Below are 26,311 nucleotides of genomic sequence, written 5' to 3'. Positions count from 1 at the left end.
AGGAAATGAAATGACAATTGAAACACTGCATTAAATCTAATTAACAAAGAAATTTGTAAAATAAACTCACCAAAATTAATAGCAAAACTCTAATTTAAACACGAAAAATTAAAACAACAAAATCTCAAATTCAGACTACCAATTATGTGAACCACCAAGCAGCTCTCCTTAGTGAGTCTCCATATTTTGTTTCTCTTCCTCTTATTTTTTTCCCTTAATTTCTCAATTGCTATTAAAATTTATCTTATTTTGGTTATATCCGCCTCTTTTTATATTTAGTAAGTTGACAATTCAAATATCCTACATGTCAAGTTTATAATTACAAGATTCAAAAGATATTTTATTTATATTATACACATTTTTAATTTAGAATCACAAGATTCAAAAGTCTATCTTTATTTGTTAAACTCCGTGTCTAGTCAAACTTAGACAATTAAATTGAGACAGAGGGACTATATGCCAAATGAAGGAAATGAAAGGACAATTGAGACACTGCGGACACGTGAGGACTTAAAAAGTAAACACACAAGAGGTAGAATTAATGTTAAACTTCTTAAATGTACACATGTTAGTCCCTGCTTAGAGTACAATTTCATGTGCTTTCTATAATAGAGTAATAAAATGAAGTGTAGAAGTAAAGAAATATGATAACGTAAAAGTAGAATACACGTGTAGAGAGAATAAGTGGCAAACCAAGTAATAGTACTTATTAAATGAAGTGGACCCACAACTGGAAAAAAAAAATCGAGTACAATTGAAATAAGTCCAAATTTAGTGTACAACTCAGACAACTTTTTGTATAATTTGTTGTTGTTGTGTTCGGCCCTCTTGGACATTTATATATAACAGAAATATTAGAATTTTTAGTAATGTAGCCAAATAATATGGGATGGGGGGAGTACTTCATTTATTAATTCTTAAAGAATATGAAAAGTCAAAAGTGAACAAGTAAAAGTGCACGGAGAAAAATAAATGTCGAAGAATTAAAATTGAAGTGCATACATATATCTATGAAAAGAGAATAAATATTTAATATTATGACATATGTCCACGTAAGATAAAAAATAATTAATTAAATTGTATAATTTCTATAGCTTTTGATATAAGTATTCATTATTGTGTTAGTCCCTCTTGGACACTTAATAAAAAATAGAAAATTGTCAATGCTATGTTCGTAACAGAGAAGATATGAAGAGTGCTCCATCGGCAGTAGGAAGAAGGATAGAAGCGAAGTGGAAGCCACATGTCACATAAATTAAAAAAAAAAGTGAGCACGTGTCATCCAAAGCAGCAAATAGAAGGGCTGCAAATTGAAGTGACTTGCAAGTACAATTATCTGAAATACCGAAAGTAGCCTTGTTCGTCCCACCCAACTGCTGCTTCTATAATACTAGAAAGTGATGTCAGTGCTACGCACGGGCCCAATATAGAAAGACTCTTGTAGACAAAGTTTTGGTAGAAACTATTGAGCTATATAAGCCACAAAACTAAGCCCAACTTAGAGAGACAATTTGTAGACAGTTTTGCTGGAACTTATTCAGCTTGTCACAATTTTGAGGAACCAAATCGTGCAAGTTGAGTTTGTTTAAGTGAAAGGGATGATCTTGTCATTTACAATAAAATTCTACTCAATCAAATGTGTCTTCAAAGTACGTATAGTACCAAACCATCAAGAAAAGAAAAAAACATCAAAGCTAGCACAGCTTAAAACCACTTGCACTAGAAAAAGGAAAAATAAAGAAAGATGTTCAAAGAAGATGTTAGAAACATTCAACTTTTACATTATTCCCCTCTTTGACTCTTTGTGTATAATGATTTTTGGAGTCTCCAATGTGCAATGGGGAACATCAACTTTTCGACTCTTTGTGCATAATGATTTCCAGCGCCTAGACATCACCATTTGTAGTTCCTCGAATCAAAGAAAAGCATATTTCATTTTCAGTGCCCAGACATCAGCATTTGTAGTTTCCTTGAATCATCGAAAAGGGCACACACATCTGTAGTTAAATCGTTCTTTACATCTATATAACTGTATGTATGTTGTAGGTAAAGAAATTTTAGTAATATTTAATTCAACAGAAATTCAGATTACATTCAAGATATATTAGTCCGAATAAATAAATTGTGGGCTAATAAAATTGGGTTAATTATTTAAATCCAATAAATATGAATTTAAGTAATGGTCCAATTTCGTTGGGCTAGTCCATTTAATTGGGCTACAAATAATGAGTCCACTTTGTCAAGCCCAAGATGTCATCTTATTCAAGAGGCTCAAATTGGTGTCACGTATCAAATGACATGGCACACCAAGTCAAGTAAAGGAGCCTATAGCGTCATGCCACGTGTCAAAATGATGCAGCATGCTTATTCAAATCAAAGGCCAATTAAGATGCGCCACGTGTACAAGTGACATGTTCCGACAAATCAAATATCGACGTGTCAGCTTAAATCTAATTGGCTGAAAGAAGTCTGGCCTTAGCACAACTCCTCTATCCTACAACTATAAATAGGGGTCTCATAATTCAGAAAGGGGACATAAATTCTAACAAGAAGCTAGAGAAAGCTCGTGGATCAAACGCTGCAGATTTCTCTTCAAGCTAAAAACATTCAAGCACTCAAGTATTTATCTAGAAGTTCTAGAGATCCAGACGAAGATTCAAGATCAAGCTTCAAGCCCTTGAATCCAAGTACAAGTTCAAGATCAAGACCATTAGATTCAAGATCAAGCTCAAAAGCCCTCGAATTCAAGTACAAGTCAAGATCAAATCCATTAAGTTCAAGATCAAGCTCAAAAGCCCTTGAATTTACTATAGAAGAGGCGAATCAGAGGAAACATAGAGATTGTAACACTCATATTCTGAAATCAAATACAAAGATTGTTGCGATATTTTCCTGTCTTGATTATTATTTTCTCGACGCGAATTTTATTCCCCAGTCCGAATAAAGGGAACAGTGTGTCTTTGAAGAAGAAGAAGAAGAAGAAAAAGACAACTCCCGCGCTCTGCTATGTTCCAAAGATGAAGAAAGAGGAAGGTCAAACATCTGAAGCTCAAGGAAATGTGCTAGGGGGGCTAACTCTTCCTATAGACGAATTGATGCGATAAATTTATCCTCAAAGCTACTTGGAGACTTCGTGGCTCAGAATTCGCCACAAAATATGGCACTGTCACACCCTGATCTTACTAGGGTGTGATGGGCACCCGACCCCATATTCGGAGCCGAGCGAACCCGCTGACTCTTATTGCATACGTAATCTCTTTGGGCCTTTAAATCGAATAAAAATGAAATACATAATAAAACTTCCAGAAACTTTTCCTTCATCGTGCTCAAATCAATTATAAATTCTATCGTCACATGAAACTTGTAACATGAAACACAATAACACATCGGCTGGTGGAGCCGCTTACAAGACTGACATTCTATACCCACGACTTTGTCTGCAAAGTCTCTAACTTCGAACAAGACATCATAGCATAATACTCTGACCCGGCAACTCTCCAGGGGCAATTGGAGCTTGCCAATTTCTCTGGAACATCTTCTATAATGGCTTCTACTCATCTGGGTGTACCTGCGCGGCATGAAACGCAGCCCCCTAAGAAAGGGGGTCAGTACGAGCATTGTACTGAGTATATAAGGCATTTATGATAACATATAAAGAAGTATAAAAACCATAGGAATAGAGTATGACTGTATCTACTTGTCCCTTAAGGCGGAGTCATACATGCTCATTCTTACTGTTTCACATATCACATATTCATAAATAACGGTCTGAATCGAATAACATCATTAGCCCGCGTCCGGGCCTCCCGCGTCCGGGGTAATCACCCCACGCCGCCCACTAGTGGTGCTGCCCGTGCCATATAGACACGGTGTTATTATCCATAAGCCACCCGCCTTAATCATCACAACTTAAGCATGCATAAGAGCCCAATCAAAAGCTATAACTCCATCGGAGTGACGTAAGGTCGGTGACCTCCGATTATATTATGGAATAATCATCATGACTTTGTCTCACCTTGAATGAGCACTTATTATAAGATGATACTAGCAACGAATAACAGCGTTAAGAGAACATAGAATAAGATCATAAAACTCATAAGGCGTCGCTTCATGTACATATGCACATAGAACAAATTTTTAAGACTCGATGGGTACGTACATAACTCGACACTTGATGGCTCAAAAACAAGTTTCGGGTCAATCCGACTTAGTATAAAAAGGTTATGATCGTTTGAAGTACAGAACCTTCTACGAACGTTTCAAAAGTCATTTTTGGAAAATCAAAGCAATAGTCATATCAAGTACCTCTCGGAGTTTTCTATGGATCAAATCAACATAAAGCTTTTGGAACCACACACTTGTATCAAGACATAGGAAAATAGTTCTTCGGAAGTCAGGAACATTAGCCATCCTAGTGGCTCCAAGAATAGGAATTTCTTTAAAATCATACATATACTTTGTCGTGTTGGTTTCACAAAGACCATGCCAAAAGAAAGAAAGGGTAAGTCTTACATACATGTTCCACGTCCTATTAGCTACGCTTAATTGTCCAAGCTCGCTATCGCTAATCTACATTCAAGAAGATTGACACAATCATTAGACTCATTATCATATACTTGTCTTAATCCTTCAAATGAATTCATTTATAATCTGCCGAAGTTTCGGCAGCATCTCCCCTGTAAATACACCATCCCCGAGAATCTAACCCGGCCAATTTATCAACAACAATCCGAGAATTCAACTCGGCCAAATGATCAACAACAATACCAACAATCATGCCAACAACATCAACAATCAATTCAAGACGCATTCTAACATTAACAACCTTTGTCATACAATTCAACGGCATTTCATTTATATTCAATTCAATTCACATAATATTCAAAACAACCCAATCAACATACTACTTCACCCGAAACCTTCCAAATTCAAAAACCTATTTCATTCTTTCAAATTCAACCACAACAACCCAACTTACAATTTTCCAAACACAATAAAATCAACACATTTCTTACCTCCAAATTCATGCATTATATCTACGACCACATGTTAACAACATTATCTTCACAATACAAGAAACCATGCTAATGTCATATTAATTCCTTCAATAATCCCACAATGATTCCAACTTCATTTAAATTCATCAAACCTTCATTTTCATCATAGAATCCGCAACTACAACAATCAAAATACTAAATAAAAATCAATTCATCACATCTACACAACACCACCTCTATCCGGCCACAACCATACACATACATATTTCATGAATTCCATCCATTTCTACATACAACAACATGCATAAACCATCCATAACATATATAAAAGAAGATTGAACCTTACCTTCCTCCACTTGTCTTCTTACTTGGCTAGGGTTTGTAAATCACCCAATAAATGCTTGGCTTGCTCCAACAATCACTCCATGTTGTTAGGGACGTTCCACTTGGTTGAATTACTAGGAGAAAATAATTTTTCTTGATCAATTTCCATGGCACCATTTTTCTTAGCTAGGACTGAATGCCCTTGGTGTTTCTTTCCTTCAAGTTTCTTGAATTTTCATGAAAAATATGTCTTGATTGGTAAGCTCTCTCTCTCATATATATATATATATATATATAATCCACCCAAGGGTGGCCACATGTCCCCTTCTCCATTTTTTTTGAAGTTTCTTAAAACAAGAATGAGTTAATTGTGTCTTGCTATGTAAGCTTTGATCCATGTATATAATTACATAGCTCATAAAAGGGTGGGACCCACACACACCACCACACGGCCAAAGGGCCCCTTTTCATGAACCTTCTTGAACTTTTTTTGTGAAATTCTTGTTTTGCCCCTAGCCTTCCACAATATTACCATAAATCACTTTGCGAATTTCCCTTTTTACCCTTAGCCTTTCTCAATATTTCCATACTAATAAACAACTTGTATATTAAAATAATCTTGAAAAATAATCTTGCCCTTAACTTTTCGCAATTATCTTGAATTATCTAAACGTGCAAAATACGGGCTATAACAGGCACTCCCTACAAAACGTACAAATGAAGGCTTTGATCCAAATGCTTACAAGTTATTTGTCAAGGCTGGGTACAACCCCAACGAGCCGTCAAAGTTAGGGAAACTTCCATCAGGAGATACCATGATGCAATCACGTGAAGGTTTGGGATACAAACGACCTCCGCCAGTTCGCATCTCCATAAGAAGGGCAAGTACCAACTACATCACTATGGAAGATGAGTCTGTTGCTTCCAACAAAAGGCCTGCAGTGTTTGATCGTCTTGGAAAGTCAGTCGTAAAAGCTTCTGTGTTGGAGAGATTGGGGCCGTTGAAGATGAAGAAAAAGAGCAAGTTCCACAGAAATTATCAGAGCATGATGCTCGCTTTGCCTAGATCCCAGAAGGATATAAAAGTTTGATTCCTTCTAGAATGAGGCGACAAACAAACCTTGTGATTTCATGTGGGCATGTACTAAAATCAAAGTTTCACACTGTGGTGTATACCAAGGAGCGTGGCGAAGATGAGGAAAATGTAGGCTCTAAATATCATATTACTGCACAAAGTGATCAAGATACCTCATTTCAGATGGAGGTTGCCAAGAAATTGGAGGACATCTCCTCGTGTTACCACATATATTTTAATGATGGTGATCCTCAAGAGAATGAAGATGCTAGAAATGCTCCTCCAGAACTTGAAGAAGGGGTGAAGACCACAGTAGACTCCTTGAAAGAAGTTAATCTTGGTACTGATGAAGACCCAAGGCCCACCTACCTAAGTGCTTTTCTAACAGCTGATGAAGAAGACACTTACATTGAAATACTCAAAGAGTATAGGGATGTTTTTGCTTGGAGTTATAAAGAGATTCCTGGATTAGATCCCAAAGTAGCAGTCCACATCTGGCGGTCAAGAATGGTGCCCATCCTGTTAAGCAGGCCCAAAGGCAAAGCCAGATTTGGTTCCTTCAATTAAAAATGAAGTCACCAAACTCATTGAAGCTGGCTTTATTCGTGAAGTTAAATATCCTACATGGATTTCGAGTATCGTTCCCGTGAAAAAGAAGACTGGCCAAATTCGAGTTTGTATTGACTTCAAGGATCTTAACGACGCATGCCCTAAAGATGATTTCCCGCTTCCCATCCCAGAATGATGATTGATGCTACCACTGGTTACGAGGCGATGTTTTTCATGGACGGTTCATCCGACTATAAGCAAATTCGCATGGCACCAAAAGATGAAGAGCTTACTGCATTTCGTACACCCAAGGATATTATTATTACAAAGTGATGCCTTTCGGTTTGAAAAATGCTGGTGCCATATATCAAAGGCCTATGCAGAATATCTTTAATGATTTGCTCCACAAAAATGTTGAATGCTATGTGGATGACTTGGTGGTAAAATCAAGAAAGAGGAGCGACCACTTGCAAGACCTGAGAATGGTGTTCGAGCGACTTCGGAGATATCAACTTTGAATTAATCCATTGAAATGTGCCTTTGGAGTTACTTCTGAAAAATTCCTTGGTTTCATTGTTCGACATCGAGGAATCGAAATTGATCAAGCCAAAGTTGATGTTTTTTTAAAAATGCCTGAGCCTCGAAATATTCATGAGTTAAAAAGTCTGCAAGGGAAGCTAGCTTACATTAGGAGATTCATTTCGAATTTAGCTGGAAGGTGCCAACCGTTCAGTCGTCTCATGAAGAAGGGCGCCCCTTTCAAGTGGGACGAAGCATGTACTAATGCCTTCGAGAATATCAAGTCATATTTAATGAAGTCTCCAGTTCTAGTAGCCCCTGTACCTGGAAAACCATTGATACTATACATTTCAGCACAAGAAAGGTCGGTTGGAACGTTGTTGGCCCAAGAGAATAGTGAAGGGAAAGAAAATTCTCTTTACTACTTGAGCAGAATGATGACACCAAATGAGTTGAATTACACGCCAATTGAAAAGTTGTGTTTGGCCCTAGTCTTCTCGATTCAAAAGTTGAAGCACTACTTTCAAGCTCATAGTGTTAACCTCATTTCCAGAGCAAATCCCATCAAGTTTGTGATGTCAAAACCAGTCCTCAGTGATCAACTAGCAAGGTGGTACCTCCAGTTTCAACAATTTGAGATTACATACATCTCTCAAAAGGCTGTAAAAGGACAGGCATTGGCAGACTTCCTAGAAGATCACCCGATACATGATGACTAGGAGCTAACTAATGAACTTCCCGACGAAGATGCAATGGTCGTTGAAATTCAATCTCCGTGGAGAATGTACTTTGATGGTGCTGCACAATGTGATGGAGCTGGTGCTGGTGTGGTGTTTGTTACTCCGCAGGGAGAAGTTCTACCATACTCCTTTACTTTGACACAACGTTGCTCCAACAATGTCGTTGAATATCAAGCACTAATAATTGGACTTGAAATGGTCGTCGACATAAAGCAGTTGCAGTTGCAAGTCTTTGGTGACTCTCAGTTGGTGATCAATCAACTCTTGGGAAGCTACGAAGTCAAGAATCCTGAATTACTCCCCTATCATGGTTATGCTCAGAAGTTGATAGGATGGCTTGGTGATGTGACTCTTCAGCATGTTCCTAGGAGTGAAAATAAGAAAGTTGATGCTTTAGCTGCTCTAGCTTCAGCACTTACTCTGCCAGATCAAAAACAAGTGACTATCTGTCAAAAATGGGTAGTACCTCCGTCAAATGAGGATGAAGGCCCGGAAAGTGAGCTTGAGCATCTCGTAGCTGTTTCTGAAGCTGCAAAGGAAGACTGGCGACAACCCATCATTGACTACTTAAGTTATGGGATACTGCCAGAAGACTCAAGAAGAAGAACTGAGATTCGTCGTCGTGCACCTAGATTCCTTTACTACAAGGATACCTTAAATAGAAGATCTTTTGAGGGGATACTCTTGCGATGTTTGGGGGAGGATGAAGCAGTCCAAGCTTTGCAAGAAGCACATTCAGGAGTATGTGGATCACATCAATCTGGACCAAAGCTCCACTTTCACATAAAAAGTATAGGATATTATTGGTCAACGATGGTGAAAGACTGCTTGGACTATGCTCGAAGATGCAAGGCTTGTCAGTTTCACGCGAATTTTATACATCAGCCGCCCGAAGCATTACACCCGACTGCCGCATCTTGGCCATTTGACGCTTGGGGGTTGGATGTCGTTGGTCCGTTGCCGAAATCTTCTGGTGGAAACTTATACATCTTGGCTACAACTGATAAATTCTCAAAATGGGCCGAAGCTGTTGCTCTTAAAGAAGCGAAGAAGGAGAATGTTACAAACTTCATCCGGGTAAATATCATCTGCTGCTTCGGCATTCCTCATTACATAATAACGGACAATGGCAAGCCATTTGATAACAAATTGATGAACAAGATTTGTGATCTCTTCAGTTTCACGCAGCGTAAATCTTCTATGTATCATGCTGCTGCCAACGGTCTAGCTGAGGCGTTCAATAAGACTCTGTGTAACTTGTAGAAAAAGGTGGTCTCCAAGTCTAAACGAGATTGGCATGAACGAATGGAAGAAGCTTTGTGGGCATATAGGACGACTTACCGCACACCAACGCAAGCAACCCCATACTCGCTTGCTTATGGAGATGAAGCAGTCCTACCACTTAAGTGCCAAATACCTTCTTTACGACTTGCTATTCAAGAAGGGCTCACTGAAGAGGAAAATGCTCGATTGCGTCTTGCAGAGTTAGAAGCACTTGATGAGAAAAGGCTGGAGGCTCAACAAAATCTTGAATGCTATCAAGCCCGTCTATCTCATGCGTTCAACAAAAAGGTTCGCTTGAGGTCCTTCCAAGTGGGAGATCAAGTCCTTGCAGTAAGAAGACCCATCATCGTTTCTCATAAGTCTAGGGGCAAATTCACCTCAAAATGGGATGGACCATATGTCATACAAGAAGCATATTCAAGTGGTGCTTACAAGCTTATTGATGCGGATGGCTTGAGGATCGGTCCTATCAACGCAAATTTCTTGAAGCAGTACTATCCTTGAAGAAAGATGACGCTCCTTAAGGCACGAGCATAAACTGCATGTAACTCCTAGCCCGCAAGAGTATAAACTGTGCACGGCCCCAAAAAAAATGTCCACTAGGTTAAAAATCTCGCAAGAGGTGTCCTAGGCAAAAGTTAGGACACAAAAAAAAATGTCCGCTAGGTTGAAACCCTCGCAAGGGGCGGCCTAGGCAAAAGTTAGGACGCAAAAAAAAAATGTCCGCTAGGTTGAAAATCTCGCAATAGGCGGCCTAGGCAAAAGTTAGGACACAAAAAAAAAATGTCCGCTAGGTTGAAAACCTCGCAAGGGGCGGCACAGGCAAAAGTTAGGACACAAAAAAAAAACAAAAAAAAAAACTCATTTTTCTGAACTACGGAATGACTTGATCCTCTTCACCGAGGTACGTAGGCCGCTTAGAGTTTTATTCTAGGCTCAGTCTCATGAGTTTAAAAAAAAATACATCATTCTATATGTTGTTCAAGTGAAGTATGATGAAGTGAACTCCGCCTGACCATACACATGCAGATCATCTATACAAGCATCCTTTCATTGAAATTCGAACCTTCACCAAATTCTGATGGTTCAATGGGGGCAAATCTCCATTTCCATGGGTTTCTCCAACGGGATGACTGTAATCTCTTAGCAAGTTGAAGTTTAAAAATACAGCAAGCCTTCAAGTGGAAGTTTCAAATCCACCATTCTGCAAGTTAAAATCTTAAAATTTAGCAAGTCTGCGGGCTGAAAGTCTCAAATCTACCAAGTCTGCAATTTGAAGTCTTCAATTCCTCTGAATGTTTCAAATCTACCACATCTGCAAGTCAAAGTCTTTAAATATGCCAAGTCTGCAAGTTGAAGTCTCGGATCTATGAAGTCAGCAGGTTGAAGCCTCAGATCCACCATGTTTTCAAGTTGAAGTCTTTAAATCCTCCAAGTCCACAAGATGAAGTCTCAAATCTTCCATAACTGCAAGCTGAAGTCTTCAAATCCTCCAAGGCTTCCCAAGCTTACCGTTCTTAGGGCGAGGACGAGTATCCATCCCTTTGCGCCGTAAGATTACCTTACCGTTCTTAAGGCGGGGACGAGTGCCCATCCCTTTGCGTCGTAAGATTACATTACCTTTCTTAAGGTGGGAACGAGTGTCCATCCCTTTGCGCCGTACGATTACCTTATCTTTCTTAAGGCGGGGACGAGTGTCCATCCCTTTGCGCCGTAAGAGTACCTTACTGTTCTTGAGGCGGGGACGAGTGTCCATCCCTTTGCGCCGTAAGATTACCTTACCGTTCTTAGGGTGGAGACGAGTAACCATCCCTTTGCGCCATAAGATTACCTTACCGTTCTTAGGGCGAACGAGTATCCATCCCTTTGCGCCATAAGATTACCTTCATGCAAGGATCGTCTCCTTGAACAAGAACACATCATTCTGATCTACAAAAAAAAAAGGAATAAAGAGAAAATGACAATAAACGAAAGCGCTGAAAAAGATATTACCTGTCGAAGATGAATTGATTTGTGAAGACGGCACATTAATGATCAACAAAGACAAGATCTTGCGGTATATATAGGTAGCAATGGACGGCTATATAAATACTTATTTTCGATGTAGGACGGTTACTTTGTGATTTGACTCCTAGAAGGATTTGGCTTAGTTAACACTAGTTGAGTTTCATTGGAACACAGCAAGTGGATGATAGCAGCAATTAGATGATAGCAGCAAGTGAAAAATAGCCGGTTAAATCAAATTGCTATCTGATCGTTATAAAATTGAGTTGGAGAATACTAGAAAATAATACATTGCCATGTGGAATTCCTATAAATTAAAGAATGCCACATATCATAAATTGCTAGAAAGTTGGGAAGTGTAAACTTCAAAACCCAATCGGGTATAATCAAGTTACGTGGGTATGGGATTTAATATCCCTGGTATTTGTATTGATTTTACTTTAACAAATAAATAAAGAAAAATCATTCAAGAAGCTATCTAAATTAGATATGCTTCATGCCAAATCGAAAAGCATGTGCCTTAGTGAAAGACGATATAATTCTGGTAAAATGTTGTTTTTCACGGTACTTCAAACCTCATCAACAAGTTTGCACTTCGACAAGGCTTGAAGCAGGGGGCATTTGTAGGTAAAGAAATTTTAGTAATATTTAATTCAAAAGAAATTCAGATTACATTCAAGATATATTAGTCCGAATAAATAAATTGTGGGCTAATAAAATTGGGTTAATTATTTAAATCCAATAAATATGAATTTAAGTAATGGTCCAATTTCGTTGGGCCAGTCCATTTAATTGAGCTACAAATGATGATCCCACTTTGTCAAGCCCAAGATGTCATCTTATTTAAGAGGCTCAAATTGGTTCCACGTATCAAATGACATGGCACACCAAGTCAAGTAAAGGAGCCTAGAGCGTCATGCCACGTGTCAAAATGATGCAGCATGCTTATTCAAATCAAAGGCCAATTAAGATGCGCCACGTGTACAAGTGACATGTTCTGACCAATCAAATATCAACGTGTCAGCTTAAATCTGATTGGCTGAAAGAAGTCTGGCCTTAGCACAACTCCTCTATCCTACAACTATAAATAGGGGTCTTATAATTCAGAATGGGGACAGAAATTCTAACAAGAAGCTAGAGAAAGCTCGTGGATCAAACGCTGCAGATTTCTCTTCAAGCTAAAAGCATTCAAGCACTCAAGTATTTCTCTAGAAGTTCTAGAGATCCAGACGAAGATTTAAGATCAAGCTTCAAGCTCTTGAATCCAAGTACAAGTTCAAGATCAAGACCACTAGATTCAAGATCAAGCTCAAAAGCCCTCGAATTCAAGTACAAGTCAAGATCAAATTCATTAAGTTCAAGATCAAGCTCAAAAGCCCTTGAATTTACTATAGAAGAGGCGAATCAGAGAAAACATGGAGATTGTAACACTCATATTCTGAAATCAAATACAAAGATTGTTGCGATATTTTCCTGTCTTGATTATTATTTTCTCGACGCGAATTTTATTGTCTACATATGTATCTACTAGACTTGTTACACATGTTTTTAACTAAGATAAAATCACCTTATAAAAGTGCACGTTTTCTTAGCTATGATCAGACTATAAAGTTCAAATCCTAGTTCCGCCTCTTAGCAAAATGGTGTGTGGGGTGAGACTTTAGCTCTCAACTTCAAGATACTGTTTATATTAACCAAAATAGGTCGATATAAAGAGGGGGTATAAAATGAGATGTGTTGTTTCAGTAACACTATTCCCCTCTTTGGTTACCTTTAATAGGAAGCAATCTTAAGATATCAAGGGGAGGTTCATCTTTCTATTTTTTTCATTCTAAAGATCATATACTTTAGTATGTATTTTGTTTTACTAACTAAACGCTACTTTACTTGACATTGTAGCTTTAAATTTAACAAAATGACACCAAATGTTACTTTAAGCAAATAAAAGATGATGAAGACAGATATAACAAAGTATATTTGATGACAGAGTACATGAACTCCCAAATTCACTTTGCTATTAGCTTTACATCTAACAGTAACTGCAAGAATTTGCTTATCTATTCCAAATGAAAGTCAGCAGCTACATTTTCTTTCCTCTCATATGGATCACTACTCTTTGATTTGACATATTCACTTCAATATTTTAAAATTAAAAACTAACTTCAAGAGAATGACATACACTGAAAACTTTACTGCAGAAATGAGAAAATGTCTAAACAAATTCTCAAAAACAACTAATTAAACAAAAATTGGAATTGCAGCTTCCCTATTGATTTGCTTTCCTTCTTTAACTTTTAGTTTGAAAAAGTGCTTTATGTTATTACCTTGCGAAGAGAAGAATATATTCTAATCTCTCATTATGTCCATCACTTATTATGAATAGAGCTAAATTATTGTTAATCTAAAAATCATGAAAAAATATTTACAAAAAACCAATTAAGTGAAGACAGTTAGCATACCATAGAATAGTTCTGAACATAATCCATTAACTCACCACTATATCATAGAATAGTTACCATCCTCTTTTTGTTAAATGGAAGGAACAATACAAAAAGAGAAAGAAAAGGTTAAGTTGCTTGCGTAAATTCATGAATCAAAGGATTGCAGCTTAATTGTTTCACTCAAACTTACAACTCCATCCAAGAGATTCCACCGCCTAACAGTCACTGAGTCACACATGAACCATGTAATTGATACAAATTTAAAATCGAAATCACGCATACAAAAGAGTTAGGGTAAACATACTTTGTATATATTATAACAAAATAACATATTTTCCTCATAATTATTCAAAACAACCTTGCCATTTGACTCAATTTCAACAATGGGATTCTTTTAGAAAATTTTCAGATAAGATGATACGATACCAACGGGCACCACTCCTTCAAGGCCATTCACTCGTAGCCAAGGCAAGGAACTCCAAGACTTGCAAGTGATGTTTATAAAGAGAGGGGCATTGGAGGCGCTTGAAGAACACCTCTCAAGAGTGTATAATGTGTGGATGACTGCTTGGGAGGATGTTGAAGATGCAGGCATAAGAAGGGAAGTCATAAAAAGTGGCTAGAAGTGCAAATGGCCAAAGAAGAGCCAATGTTGGATATTTTCGGCCAACTTGTGGCTAATTTTGCAAAAGGTCACTTTGGGCCTTAGTTGTAAAAGACAAGACTATATATAGTTGCCTTAGTCATTTCATTAGTTTTTAGCTTGATTATTGAAGAAAACCTCTTATGAGTGATAGTTTGTTTAGTTAGTTAATTAGAGATTATCTTAGTGACTAGTTGTGTGGATCTTTCGTTGGTAATCTAAAACTCTTGTCCTTGATTTTCTACATTGAATTGCTCATTTGTGGATTCATTGAGTCTTCCTTGTTTATTATCAATTAGTATAGGTTCATTAGTAAGAATCAATTAGGAGGATGTAGGTTTAACATACCTAGATTTGCCTATAATTCCTTTACTAATTGGGTCTTGCTTTTATCTTAATTCCTTGCTTTTTAATTCCTTTTTGAATTTCTAGAGTTTCCATTAGGAATCTTATCATTTGGTATCAAGAGGTTGGTAGGAGAATTGTTCCATCAATTCTTCATCCTTGTTTCTACAAAAACAAATATATATATATATATATATATATATATATATATATATATATATATATATATATATATATATATATATATTTATTTATTTATTTATTTATTTAGAAAATTCAAAATTCTTCAAAACCCAAAAAAACAATTGTGTTTGTTTCGTTGATTTGACACTAGATTCTTGTTCCCTAGTGTTATTTGAGTCAAAATTCAAAGTTTCAAGTTAATTAGATCATTTTTTAGTCATCCACCATTAATGGAGTTTGAAGGTGGAAGAACTTGAAGGTGGTCTTGGAGAAGAAGAAGAAATTAGAGTTTGAAAATTATTGGGCTTGTTTTTATTAGTAGAGGGAAACCTAGATTCGAATTTTGAGAATTTTTGGAGTTGATTTGAAGGTGATTGGAAATTTGGAGTTTTTGGTGTTCTTGAAGAACTTCAAATCTTCATAGAAAAGAAAATCTCAAAAGGTGTGTTTAATCCAAAAAGTGCTAAAGTCAAAAGTGTTTGTGGGCCAAAAGAAGAAAAGAAAAAAAGGAAAAAAAAATACTAAGTTGGTAGGCCCTCAAATTAGCAAAATCTGAAATTAAAAAAAAAAAAAAAAAAAAAAAACTGACGCGCGCTGACGTCAGCCCGCTCCCACGCGCCTGCCCAGGCCCAGGTACAGTCTGAGCGCGCGTGAAGGCTAGTTTCAGAGCCTGTTTTGCTCTATTTTGGCCCTGTTTCAGTCCAATTTTTCTCCCCTGTTCACCAAATTTTTCCCCTGTTTTTTTTTCCAGCCCCAAAATAAAAAAAAATCTTTCTTCTTCAAGGTTTATCTCTTCTTCTTGTTTCTTTTCTTTGATTCTTCTAACTAATTAACAATTAGTAATTGTTCTTACTTGATTGTTAAATTAGTTCTTGAGTCCGAATTTATTTCGTACCAATTTCTTCAAGCTTTTCTCGTTTTATTTCGTTGAACATTTATTGGCTCTTGTCCTTTTGTTTTGAGTCGTCCATCATTCCTAACACAAGATTCCATTCTTCCATAAAGCTTAGCAATCGTGAGGCTTGATTGTACAAGTGGTTTTCATTCCCAGCCTTGGCCGAAGCACTAGGTTGAGTGGTAAATTTTGAGAGTTAAATACGAGCGACGTGAGGAACTTTACTACTAATATTGTTTGTTGGGTTTTGTAGGTACCATGACTAATTCCGGAGGACAATCTCATGATGGAGAGGACTCAATGGCTCTCTTACTTAGGGAGTTTGCAAGGATGACCACGGAGATGAGTGCAATGAGGGCGGATGTGGGAAGTATCAATGTTAGGTTGGCAAATGTGGAGCAAACGAGTAGGTTGGGCACTCCCCAATCAAAAGATGGGGATGTGAATGTTGGAGATGACGTGGGTAGGAACCCCAACACCTCACCAACTATAACCCCGGGACAAATGCGTGTGTTATACTATCCCTAAGCTAACATCAATCCTTCCTCATCCATTCAACCCCCTACTAATCCAAATTCCAACGCCTCAAGATACGTGAGGCGAACCAACCCCTTTAACCAACCCCAATTATACCAACACGCTCAAGAGGAACGTCCACCACACATGACCCCGTGAGTCACTCCACCAATTGTTTCCCACATAAACCCAAATGCACCAACACTACAAAACTTAACCCCGGAACCATTTCCAACCCAATACCACAATCCCACTTATGAAGAAGAAGTTGAGGCGTATGAGCAGGAGAGATGGTTGAAGGAGCCACGGTATGTAGGGAGACATGGGTATGATGCCTAAATGGGATGAGGGAGGCAAAGAGGTTTTGGTAGACCCTATGAGGAGCGGGGTAGATGGCAAGGTCATGATGATCGTGCTAGATGGCAAGGACATGATGACCGAGCGAGATGGCAAGGGTATGAAAATAGAGGAGGTCAAGACCGCAACTTGCATAGTATCAAGGTGGAACTTCCCAAGTTCAAAGGTGGGAGTGACCCGGAAGAGTTCTTAGAATGGAAATTGCAAAGCGAGAGGATCTTCCTTACTAATAACATCTCAGATGCGTTGAAAGCAAAGCATGCTCTCACCCAATTTGAGGGGTATGCATCCACTTGGTGGGAATACAAGAAACGTGAGAGAGCTCAACGGCATATATTTGATGTGCCAACTTGGCAAGAGTTGATTGAGCTTATGCAAGCAAGGTATGTAACACCCGACTATTATCAAGGTGTTATCAAAAGGGTATACATGTTGAGGCAAGGTAATAATAGTGTGGAATAATACTTTGATGAGTTTGAGAACTTGAGGTTGAAATCCAAGATCGAAGATCACTTGAACTACATGGTGATCCGATTTGTGGCCAATTTGAACCATGATATCTCCAAACCCATGAGGCTTCATTTCTATACCACACTTGAGGAAGCATTTCATGATGCAACTCAGTTTGAAGCGGATTTGAAAGCGGAGAAATCTTACAAGGCTAAGAATATGTCATCATGGAGCAAGGATAGATGGGAAAAGCCCAAGATCACTACTCCAACTTCTCAAGCCAAGTTCGACTACAAAGCCAAGGGTGAAGACAAGGCTAAAGGAGGTAACAATGCCAAACCTAACTTTCCTCGTCCTTCTACTATTAAATGTTTCAAATGTCAAGGTAGGGGACACATTGCAAGTGAATGTCCTAATAGAAGGGCAATTGTGGCCATGCTTGTTGGTTATCGAACTGATGAAGAGGAAGAGAGTGGTGGAGGAGGTAGTGATGGTGAACCGAAAGGTGAACATGAGAGAGAATTTGAAGAGGAGGATGATGAACGGCAACTAGAGGAGAATATTAATTTGGCTTATGTGTTGTGAAAGATCATGGGTGCAATGAATAGAGAGAAACTTGATCAAAGGGAAAACCTCTTCCATACTCGATGCAAAATCATGGATAAGGTGTGCTCTTTGGTCATTGATGGTGATAGTTGCACAAATGTGGTGAGCACGACATTGGTTGACCATATGAAATTTCCCACAAGGAAACATCCTAGCCCCTACAAGCTTCAATGGTTCAATGATTGTGGAGAAGTGAGGGTCACGAAGTGGGTTATAGTGAAGTTTAGCATTGGAAAGTACCAAGATGAAGTCTTATGTGATGTGGTGCCAATGCAAGCATGTCATATGTTACTTGGGAGAGCATGACAATTTGATAGGGATGCTCAACATAGTGGAAGATCTAACAAGTATTCCTTCGTCTTTGGGGGTAGAAAGCATAATCTTACCTCATTGACACCCTATCAAGTGAGTGAGGACTATATAACCATGAAAAAACTCCAGAAGAGAGTGCAAAATGAAGAGATTGAAAAGGAATCCTTACTTAGACAAGAGGGTCAAGGGGTAAAAAAGGGGAAAGCCAAGATACGTAAATTTACCAAACCAAGCAATTGCTTGAAAGGTGTTGATGAGGGGCACTTTATGGTGTGCCTTGTCAACAAGGATCTCGTAATTCATACTAACCAAGATACTATCACTTTGCCTAGTATTGTTTCTTCTCTTTTGCAGGAATATGATGAGCTATTTCCAGAGGAGATACCCAAAGGATTGCCTCCATTGAGGGGTATTGAACATCAAATTGATTTTGTGCCGGGAACCCAAATTCCTAACAAACTGGCATATAGGAGCAATTCGAGGGAAACTAAGGAGTTGCAAAGGCAAGTTGAAGAGCTCCTTGAGAAGGGTCTTGTCAAAGAAAGTCTTAGTCCATGTGTCGTACCGGTGATTCTTGTTCCAAAGAAAGATGGCACTTGGAGAATGTGCATTGATTGTAGAGCCGTCAACAAAATCACGGTAAAGTATCGACATCCTATTCCTAGACTTGATGATATGTTCGATGAGCTATGTGGCTCAAGTGTATTTTCGAAGGTTGATCTTAGAAGTGGCTATCACCAAATTCGTATAAATCCGGGTGATGAGTGGAAAACGGCCTTCAAAACCAAGTTTGATCTCTATGAGTAGCTTGTTATGCCATTTGGCCTAACCAATGCACCTAGCACTTTTATGAAGTTGATGAATCATGTCTTGAAGCCCTTTATCAATAAATTATTAGTTGTCTATTTTGATGACATTCTTGTGTATAGTAAAATAATGAAGGAGCATGTAGTCCATTTGAGACAAGTGTTTGATGTCTTATTGCGTGAAAAGTTGTTTGCTAATCTCAAGAAGTGTTCCTTTGGGGTTGATAAAGTGGTATTCTTGGGTTTTGTTGTGAGTGTGAATGGTGTGGAGGTTGATGAAGAAAAGGTGGAGTCCATTAGAACTTGGCCAACTCCTAAAAATGCAACCGATGTGAGGAGTTTCCATTGGTTGGCAAGTTTCTATAGGCGATTTGTGAAGGAATTTAGTACTATTGCCTCTCCTTTAACCGAATTGATCAAAAAGGAAGTTCCTTTTGTTTGGGGATATGAGCAAGAGAAGGCTTTTCAAGAGTTGAAGTCCATGTTAATTTCTTCACCATTGTTGCAATTGCCAAATTTTGAGAAGATATTTGAAGTTGAGTGTGATGCTTCCGGGGTTGGTATAGGTGGAGAATTGATGCAAGAGAGCAAGCCATTGGCTTACTTTAGTGAAAAGCTAAAGGGGGCTTCTTTGAATTACTCTACTTATGACAAGGAGTTGTATGCACTTGTGAGGGTATTCACCCATTGGCAACATTATTTGTGGCATAAAGAATTTGTGATTTGTTCGGATCATGAGTCCTTGAAGCATTTGAAGAGTCAATCCAAACTCAGTAAGAGACATGAAAAATGGGTTGAACTTATTGAAGCATTTCCTTATGTGATCCATTATAAGAAAGGTAAGGAAAATGTGGTGGCGGATGCATTGTCTAGAAGGTATGTTTTGCTAAATACTATGACTTCTAGAAGGATGGGATTTGAAAGCCTCAAGGGGTTCTATTCTCAAGATCCCGATTTCAAAGAACTTTGTGAGGAGTTGACTCAAGGGAAGAGAGTTGACCGCTACCAACTTGTTGAGGGGTTCTTGTTCAAATATGGTAGGGTGTGTGTTCCTATGAGTTCACGGAGAGAGCTTTTTATCAAAGAATCTCATAGTGGTGGAATGATAGGGCACTTTGGAGTTTACAAAACACTTGACATCCTCAATGAACAATTCTATTGGCCCAAAATGAAGAATGATGCGGAGAAGCTTTGTGGACAATGCTTGGAGTGCAAGCAAGCAAAATTAAAGACTCGTCCTCAAGGTATATATACTCCCCTTCCCACTCTTATTGGTCATTGGATTGACATTTCTATGGATTTTGTGTTGGGTCTTCCAAGAACCAAAAGGGGGCATGATAGCATCTTTGTTGTGGTAGATAGGTTCTCAAAAATGTCTCATTTTATACCATGCCATAAATGTGATGATGCATCTCATGTTGCTTCTTTATTTGTGAATCATGTGCTTAAATTGCATGGAGTTCCTCGCACTATTGTTAGTGATAGGGACTCTAAGTTTCTTAGTCATTTTTGGAAGAGTCTATGGGGTACACTTGGTACCAAGCTGATGTTCTCTACTTCTTGCCACCCTCAAATGGATGGTCAAACCTAAGTAGTGAATAGGACTCTTGGGAGCATGCTTAGGTGTATGATTAGAGGAAAACCCCCTTCTTGGGAGGATCGTTTGCCTTTGATTGAATTTGCTTATAATCGGTCCCTCCATTTCTCTATTGGCATGACTCCATTTGAATTTTGTTATGATTTTAACCCTTTGGTTCCTTTAACCTTAACCCCCTTGTCTAGTGATGTTGTTGTGAGTTTAGATGCAAAACAAAGGGCATCCGAAATGGTGAAGGTTCATGCCAAAGTGAAGGAAAGCATAGAGAAGATCAATACTAAGGTGGCAAAAAGGCAAAACCATGGAAGAAAGAAAGTGGAATTCCAACCCGATGATTGGGTTTGGGTCCACTTCCCGAAGGAAAGATTCCCTCAATTGAGTAAGGGAAAGTTGAGCCCAAGAGGAGATGGCCCTTTCAAAGTCCTTGAGAAGATCAATGACAATGCCTACAAGATCGACTTGCCAAGTGAGTATAATGTGCGTAATGTTTTCAATGTAAGTGATCTATCTTCTTGTGTTGTAGGTGAGCCTTTAGATTCAAGGACGAATCTTCTCCAAGAAGAGAAGGATAATATGATACCAACAGGCACCACTCCTTCAAGGTCATTCACTCATAGCCAAGCCAAGGAACTCCAAGACTTGCAAGTGATGTTTATGAAGAGAAGGGCATTGGAGACGCTTTAAGAACACCTCTCAAGAGTGTATAACGTGTGAATGATTGCTTGGGAGGATGTTGAAGATGAAGGCATAAGAAGGGAAGCCATAAAAAGTGGCTAGAAGTGCAAATGTCCAAAGACGAGCCAATGCTGGCTATTTTTGGCCAACTTGTGGCTAATTTTGCAAAAGGTCACCTTTGGGCCTTAGTTGTAAAAGACAAGACTATATATAGTTGCCCTAGTCATTTCATTAGTTTTTAACTTGATTATTGAAGAAACCCTCTTATGAGTGATAGTTTGTTTAGTTAGTTAATTAAAGATTATCTTAGTGACTATTTGTGTGGATCTTTGGTTGGTAATCTAAACCTCTTGTACTTGACTTTCTACATTGAATTGCTCATTTGTGGATTCATTTAGTCTTCCTTATTGATTATCAATTAGTATAGGTTCATTAGTAGAAATCAATTAAGAGGATTTAGGTTTAACATACCTAGATTTGCCTATAATTCCTTTACTAATTGGGTGTTGCTTTTATCTTAATTCCGTGCTTTTTAATTCCTTTTTGAATTTCTAGAGTTTGCATTAGGAATCTTATCATAAGACCATGTTACTTCACATCCTGCACCCGTTGAGAAGTAATCCAAAATTAATAGAAATAATCCAATAAAGCTAAAAAGGATCGACATGTATAGATCCATTTAAATCTACCACCTTTCTTTCTCTTGCTTCTTGTTGCCGAGGGTCTACCTCATAGAAAATCCTGTTAAGTAAACCAAACTCCTAGGAAGATAAATCTTTTACATCGATGTATCGTACTCTCTCGACCCGTTGCTTCGGGGACTACACTATATAAGAGAAATGACTAAGGTAATTGCCAATAGTTTCCGTTGCACGGCAGACTGCTTTTTAGAAAGGATGGCCTTCTAATCTCATATTTGTTCATTAGTCTTTTGGGTCAATGCAATGCCATGTCTTTTATTAGTCAACATTCATGTTCCAAGGCATTTATAATTTTGTTGGAGTAACATTTGCAATTACTTAAAACAATATGCATTATATCTACCCTGTCTGGAGAAAAGACTATAGCCCTAAGAGGGGTAATCGTGCAGCAAAATCACAATGGAGAGCAGGAAAACCCTTATTATTTCTAAGTTAGTTTATAGAAGGGATTAAGAACATTTAAGACTCTACATTGCAATAAATTCAAACAGAGTTAGTGCCTCTAGCAGAAAACAACTATGTATATTTTGTTGGAAGGCAAAAAAAGGACATCCAATCAATAGAAAATTTACCAGCGCTAAAAGATAATTTAGATTTACAAAAAGGATACTAAAATAAAATTTGTAACGCTTCTCGCAAGCTTGCACCTGGGTATCTAATATATCCAAATATGCATGAGTAAATCAGAAGAATTATTAATGTGCATGTACAAAATTTACTAATAAAAAACAGTGATTAAAAAACAAAGAAAGTTGAACTCACCAACATAAAGAGCTTACACTTGTTTACCCCGAATTCGGATAATCAATTAAATTTGTGAGTAGGTATAGGATATGTGCTTGGGTCTTGATGTGTGTTAGATAGACAAGATATGTATATGAGAGTTCTTCAACAAAACGGCTAATGATGACAATTTGCTATGAATATAAACGTTTATAAACAATGTCGGACACTTGGTGGAAGACGCACAATAAAATGGAGACAAATGATCACGGCCGAATCAGATATTTAGAGAGAGAGATCGTAAATATGGATTTTTCTATTGCAAATGTTCTTAGAAAGTAAAGGAGCCAACCCTTACAACGGAGGGGGATTTGCTCTATTTATAGCGTGACCTCCATGGGTTTCATACAATGTGAATTAATAAAATTATAGTAATAAGGACAGCCCTGAACGGATTTGGTGGGATTAGACTGACGGCGCCGTCTGACACACGCATGGTGGGTAGTTGACCATGACAGGACGCTACTGGCGCGTAGCTCGCATGCAACGGCCACACGGCCCAACGGCTATGCGGGCCAACAGCTATACGGACCAACGGCCACGAATGCTCGGGTCACCGGACTTGGCCGTTTCAATGGCGAAGAAGGCAGATCAGTCGGTGTCGCTCACTTAGCTCCGGTCCAAGCGTTCCCTCGGTCAAGGGCGAATAGTATCTGGCGCATTCTCATTCCTTTATTCCGCCAGTTCCTCCTTCCACCGATTTGCCTCATAACTGGTTTTTACCGTATACAGATAGCCCCCACACTTCCCGGATCTCCGATCTATCGGAGTAACGGGGAGTGGATAACTTCTGAAACCGGTGGTTCTGTCAGCTCATCGTTATCTTCTCATTTTGGCGGGAACAGTTGCGTAATGCCCCTTTTTTTATCGGCCACGTGTATCACCCCGGGTGGTCTGCTTCTGCCAACCGTCTTTTGCACGTCGTTTCGAGTCGCTTCGCATTAATGATGGGGGCACGTGGCTCCCCTTGATTGGTCGTCCTCGATAACCGTTCCTCTTCCATGCCTATATAAGACTCTTTACCTCTTCATTTTATCATTTTCACGCCTTGCTCTTCTTTAACTCCACTCTATTTCTGCGTTTTTTCATCTGCACCACACACAATTAACTTTATATTTGTTCTGCTGTTGATTCGTCGCTTCATACCACGTGCAAAAGAACCAACTCTGTCACCATTTCTGTCAACTATTTTTGCTCGAGTGTTGCTGCTTCGTACTTTGTCACCCCTCGAATCACCAGTTCCTTCATTTTTCTTAAATTCCTCTCTTGAATCTTCTTTCCTTCATATTTCCGAGATGTCTGAATCCACGTCCCATGATGCTCGACTGGTGTCATCCCCGGGGGCCGACCCTGCGTCTCCGGCTAAATTCGAGCCCACGGCTTTGGATATCATACCGGCTAAATTCAATTTCAACAATGATCTCGAGGTCGAAAAGCCTTCCTCCGTTTCAGATAGGGGGTTCGACGTGAGGCGGTACCCCTCATCTATTACCGAGGAGAAGCTCGATATAGTCCGGGTCGACTGCGGGTGGGACACTCGTCCAGTTCGGGTTTTCATCCCCGGACCAGATGAATCTGTTACTGACCATCGTGAAGGGTTTCTGTACGTTTACACATATCCTTTCACTCTCAAACTTGACCCTCCGGTGGATCCGTTCATTCTCGACATGTGCCGGACTTACGGCATTACGTTGGCTCAGATCGGCCCAATTGTTTGGAGGGTCGTAACGTGTCTCCGGTTGTTCGCCAACAACGCCGAGAAGGAGTTCACACTGGCCCACCTGATACGCCTATACTCCCCGAGGCTGTTCCGGGGAGCGTAATGAAACTGGCCAAGCGCAGCCGGAATCCATTTTTCTCAAAAATGGATGAAGACAGAGACCGGGGATGGTTGGAGCGATACGTCCGGGTGAAGACCGAGGAAATTATTCCAGCCGATTACATGCCTTTCCCAGAGAAGTGGAATAACAAGCGTAAGTCCGAAACCTCGAATAATTGCTTTAGCATGCTTCGTCAAATTTTGATTCTGCTTTCTCACTGTTTCTTCCTTACTTTTATCAGCCAATGGGTACGTTCCTCCGGTCATTCGGAATCTGAGTGACTGGGTCACTGTACTTCTCGACCAGCATCCTTACAACCGGACATGGGCACACCTGTCACGTGGCCGATGCGTCGCCCAGAATCACGGTAGTCTTCTACTTCTACTCTATTGCATCCTTCTCTATTCGTTCCGTTCTTCGACCTTCGCTAACATCTTATCTTTTCAGGTTTGCCTAAGGGCTCAACAGCCCCTTGATCGGAGTTGGGGACCGCTCCCCCAGCACCGGCATCAGATCTTGACACGGCGGGTTCTTCCCGTGTTCTCGCCGACGCTGCAAAAATAAAACGGCCCTCCGAAAAGGGGCAGACGCCAAAAAAGAAGAAAGCAAGGAGCGTTGCTCGGTCTTCAAGGGAAGAGACGGAGCCCGATATAATTGTTCGGAGAGTCGGCTCGATTCCCTCCGTGGCTCCAATACCGAAGGAGGCGATCTCCGTTCCACCCCTTCCTTCTATCGGCGAAGGTCTTTTGGTTCCTGCTCCACGTTCAGGTGCGGAAGAAATACTTTCCCCGGCTCCTCTTCGGTCGATTGACTTTGTCGATATTTCAGGTGAAACTTCTTCGGAAGATACTCCCCTACAAAGGAAAAGGAGGTCCGGGGAAGCGGCCGCTGCTGAAGCCGATCAAAGATCCGTCCCAGTACCGGAGAGCGAAGCCCCCACAGGCGCTCGACCGTCTCCCGAGCATGAGCCTTATACAACTGCGGAGCCCCCGGCCTTTGCCGAAAATATTGAGGCTGCTCCAAGTTCATCTACCCCGGCTCCGCGGGTGGATGATTTTGATGATATGTTCTCGAGCACTCCCCCCGCCACCGGCGAAGCTGCGGGCTTTGGTCATCTCCCTATTCCCCGGGCCACGAGGTCGGCCAACCGGACCTCCGAATCTGGTGCCAGGGATAGCTTGGTGAATATCTTCCCGGCCCCGAGCGTGGAGCCAAGGAGAACCAGATCGGTCGTAATCACCGTCCCCGAGGACTGCATCTTTCTATCGCGTCCGGTGGGCGTAGCCAGCTATTTGCGACCCCTTGTCTCTGACTCGGACAGGCGCAAAATGACTGGGGTCACTTGGCAGTGCCTCATTAGCGAGGGTATGCATGCGGGCAACCGGGTAAGATTCTTAGCCATCCTTGTATAGTTTATCTGAGGATTTTATCCTTACTTTGCCTAAGTCTTCTACCTTGTTTTACCTGCAGAGTGTGGTGCTGGTCAACGAAGCCTTCATCCATGCCCAACATGAGATGGACGATCTTCGAGGCCAACTGGATGCCCAGGGCCGAGAAACGGAGAAATACCAGCATCTTCTTCGGGAGAAAGAGGAAAAGTTGAACCGGGCGGCCGTGTTGGCCAACCTCCGTCCTGAGCTCGATGCGGCTAAGGAAGAAAACCGCCGTTTGAAGAGTGAACTGGCCGCC

At 39.8% G+C, this 26,311-nt stretch overlaps 1 protein-coding gene across 1 annotated transcript; it reads left to right on the top strand.

Annotated features, from left to right (window-relative positions):
- Positions 1-8,216: 8,216 nt before the first annotated feature.
- On the top strand, positions 8,217-9,467 carry LOC132639399 (uncharacterized). Its single transcript, XM_060355846.1, has one exon. It carries the CDS (start codon positions 8,217-8,219, stop codon positions 9,465-9,467), a length of 1,251 nt encoding a protein of 416 aa, XP_060211829.1.
- The last annotated feature ends 16,844 nt before the right edge of the window (positions 9,468-26,311 follow it).

Source organism: Lycium barbarum, chromosome 5 (genome assembly GCF_019175385.1).
Source record: "Lycium barbarum isolate Lr01 chromosome 5, ASM1917538v2, whole genome shotgun sequence".
In the NCBI taxonomy this organism is placed as follows: domain Eukaryota; kingdom Viridiplantae; phylum Streptophyta; class Magnoliopsida; order Solanales; family Solanaceae; genus Lycium; species Lycium barbarum.
The sequence above is the reverse complement of the archived record's forward strand: the minus strand, read 5'-3'. Positions and strand labels throughout refer to the sequence as shown.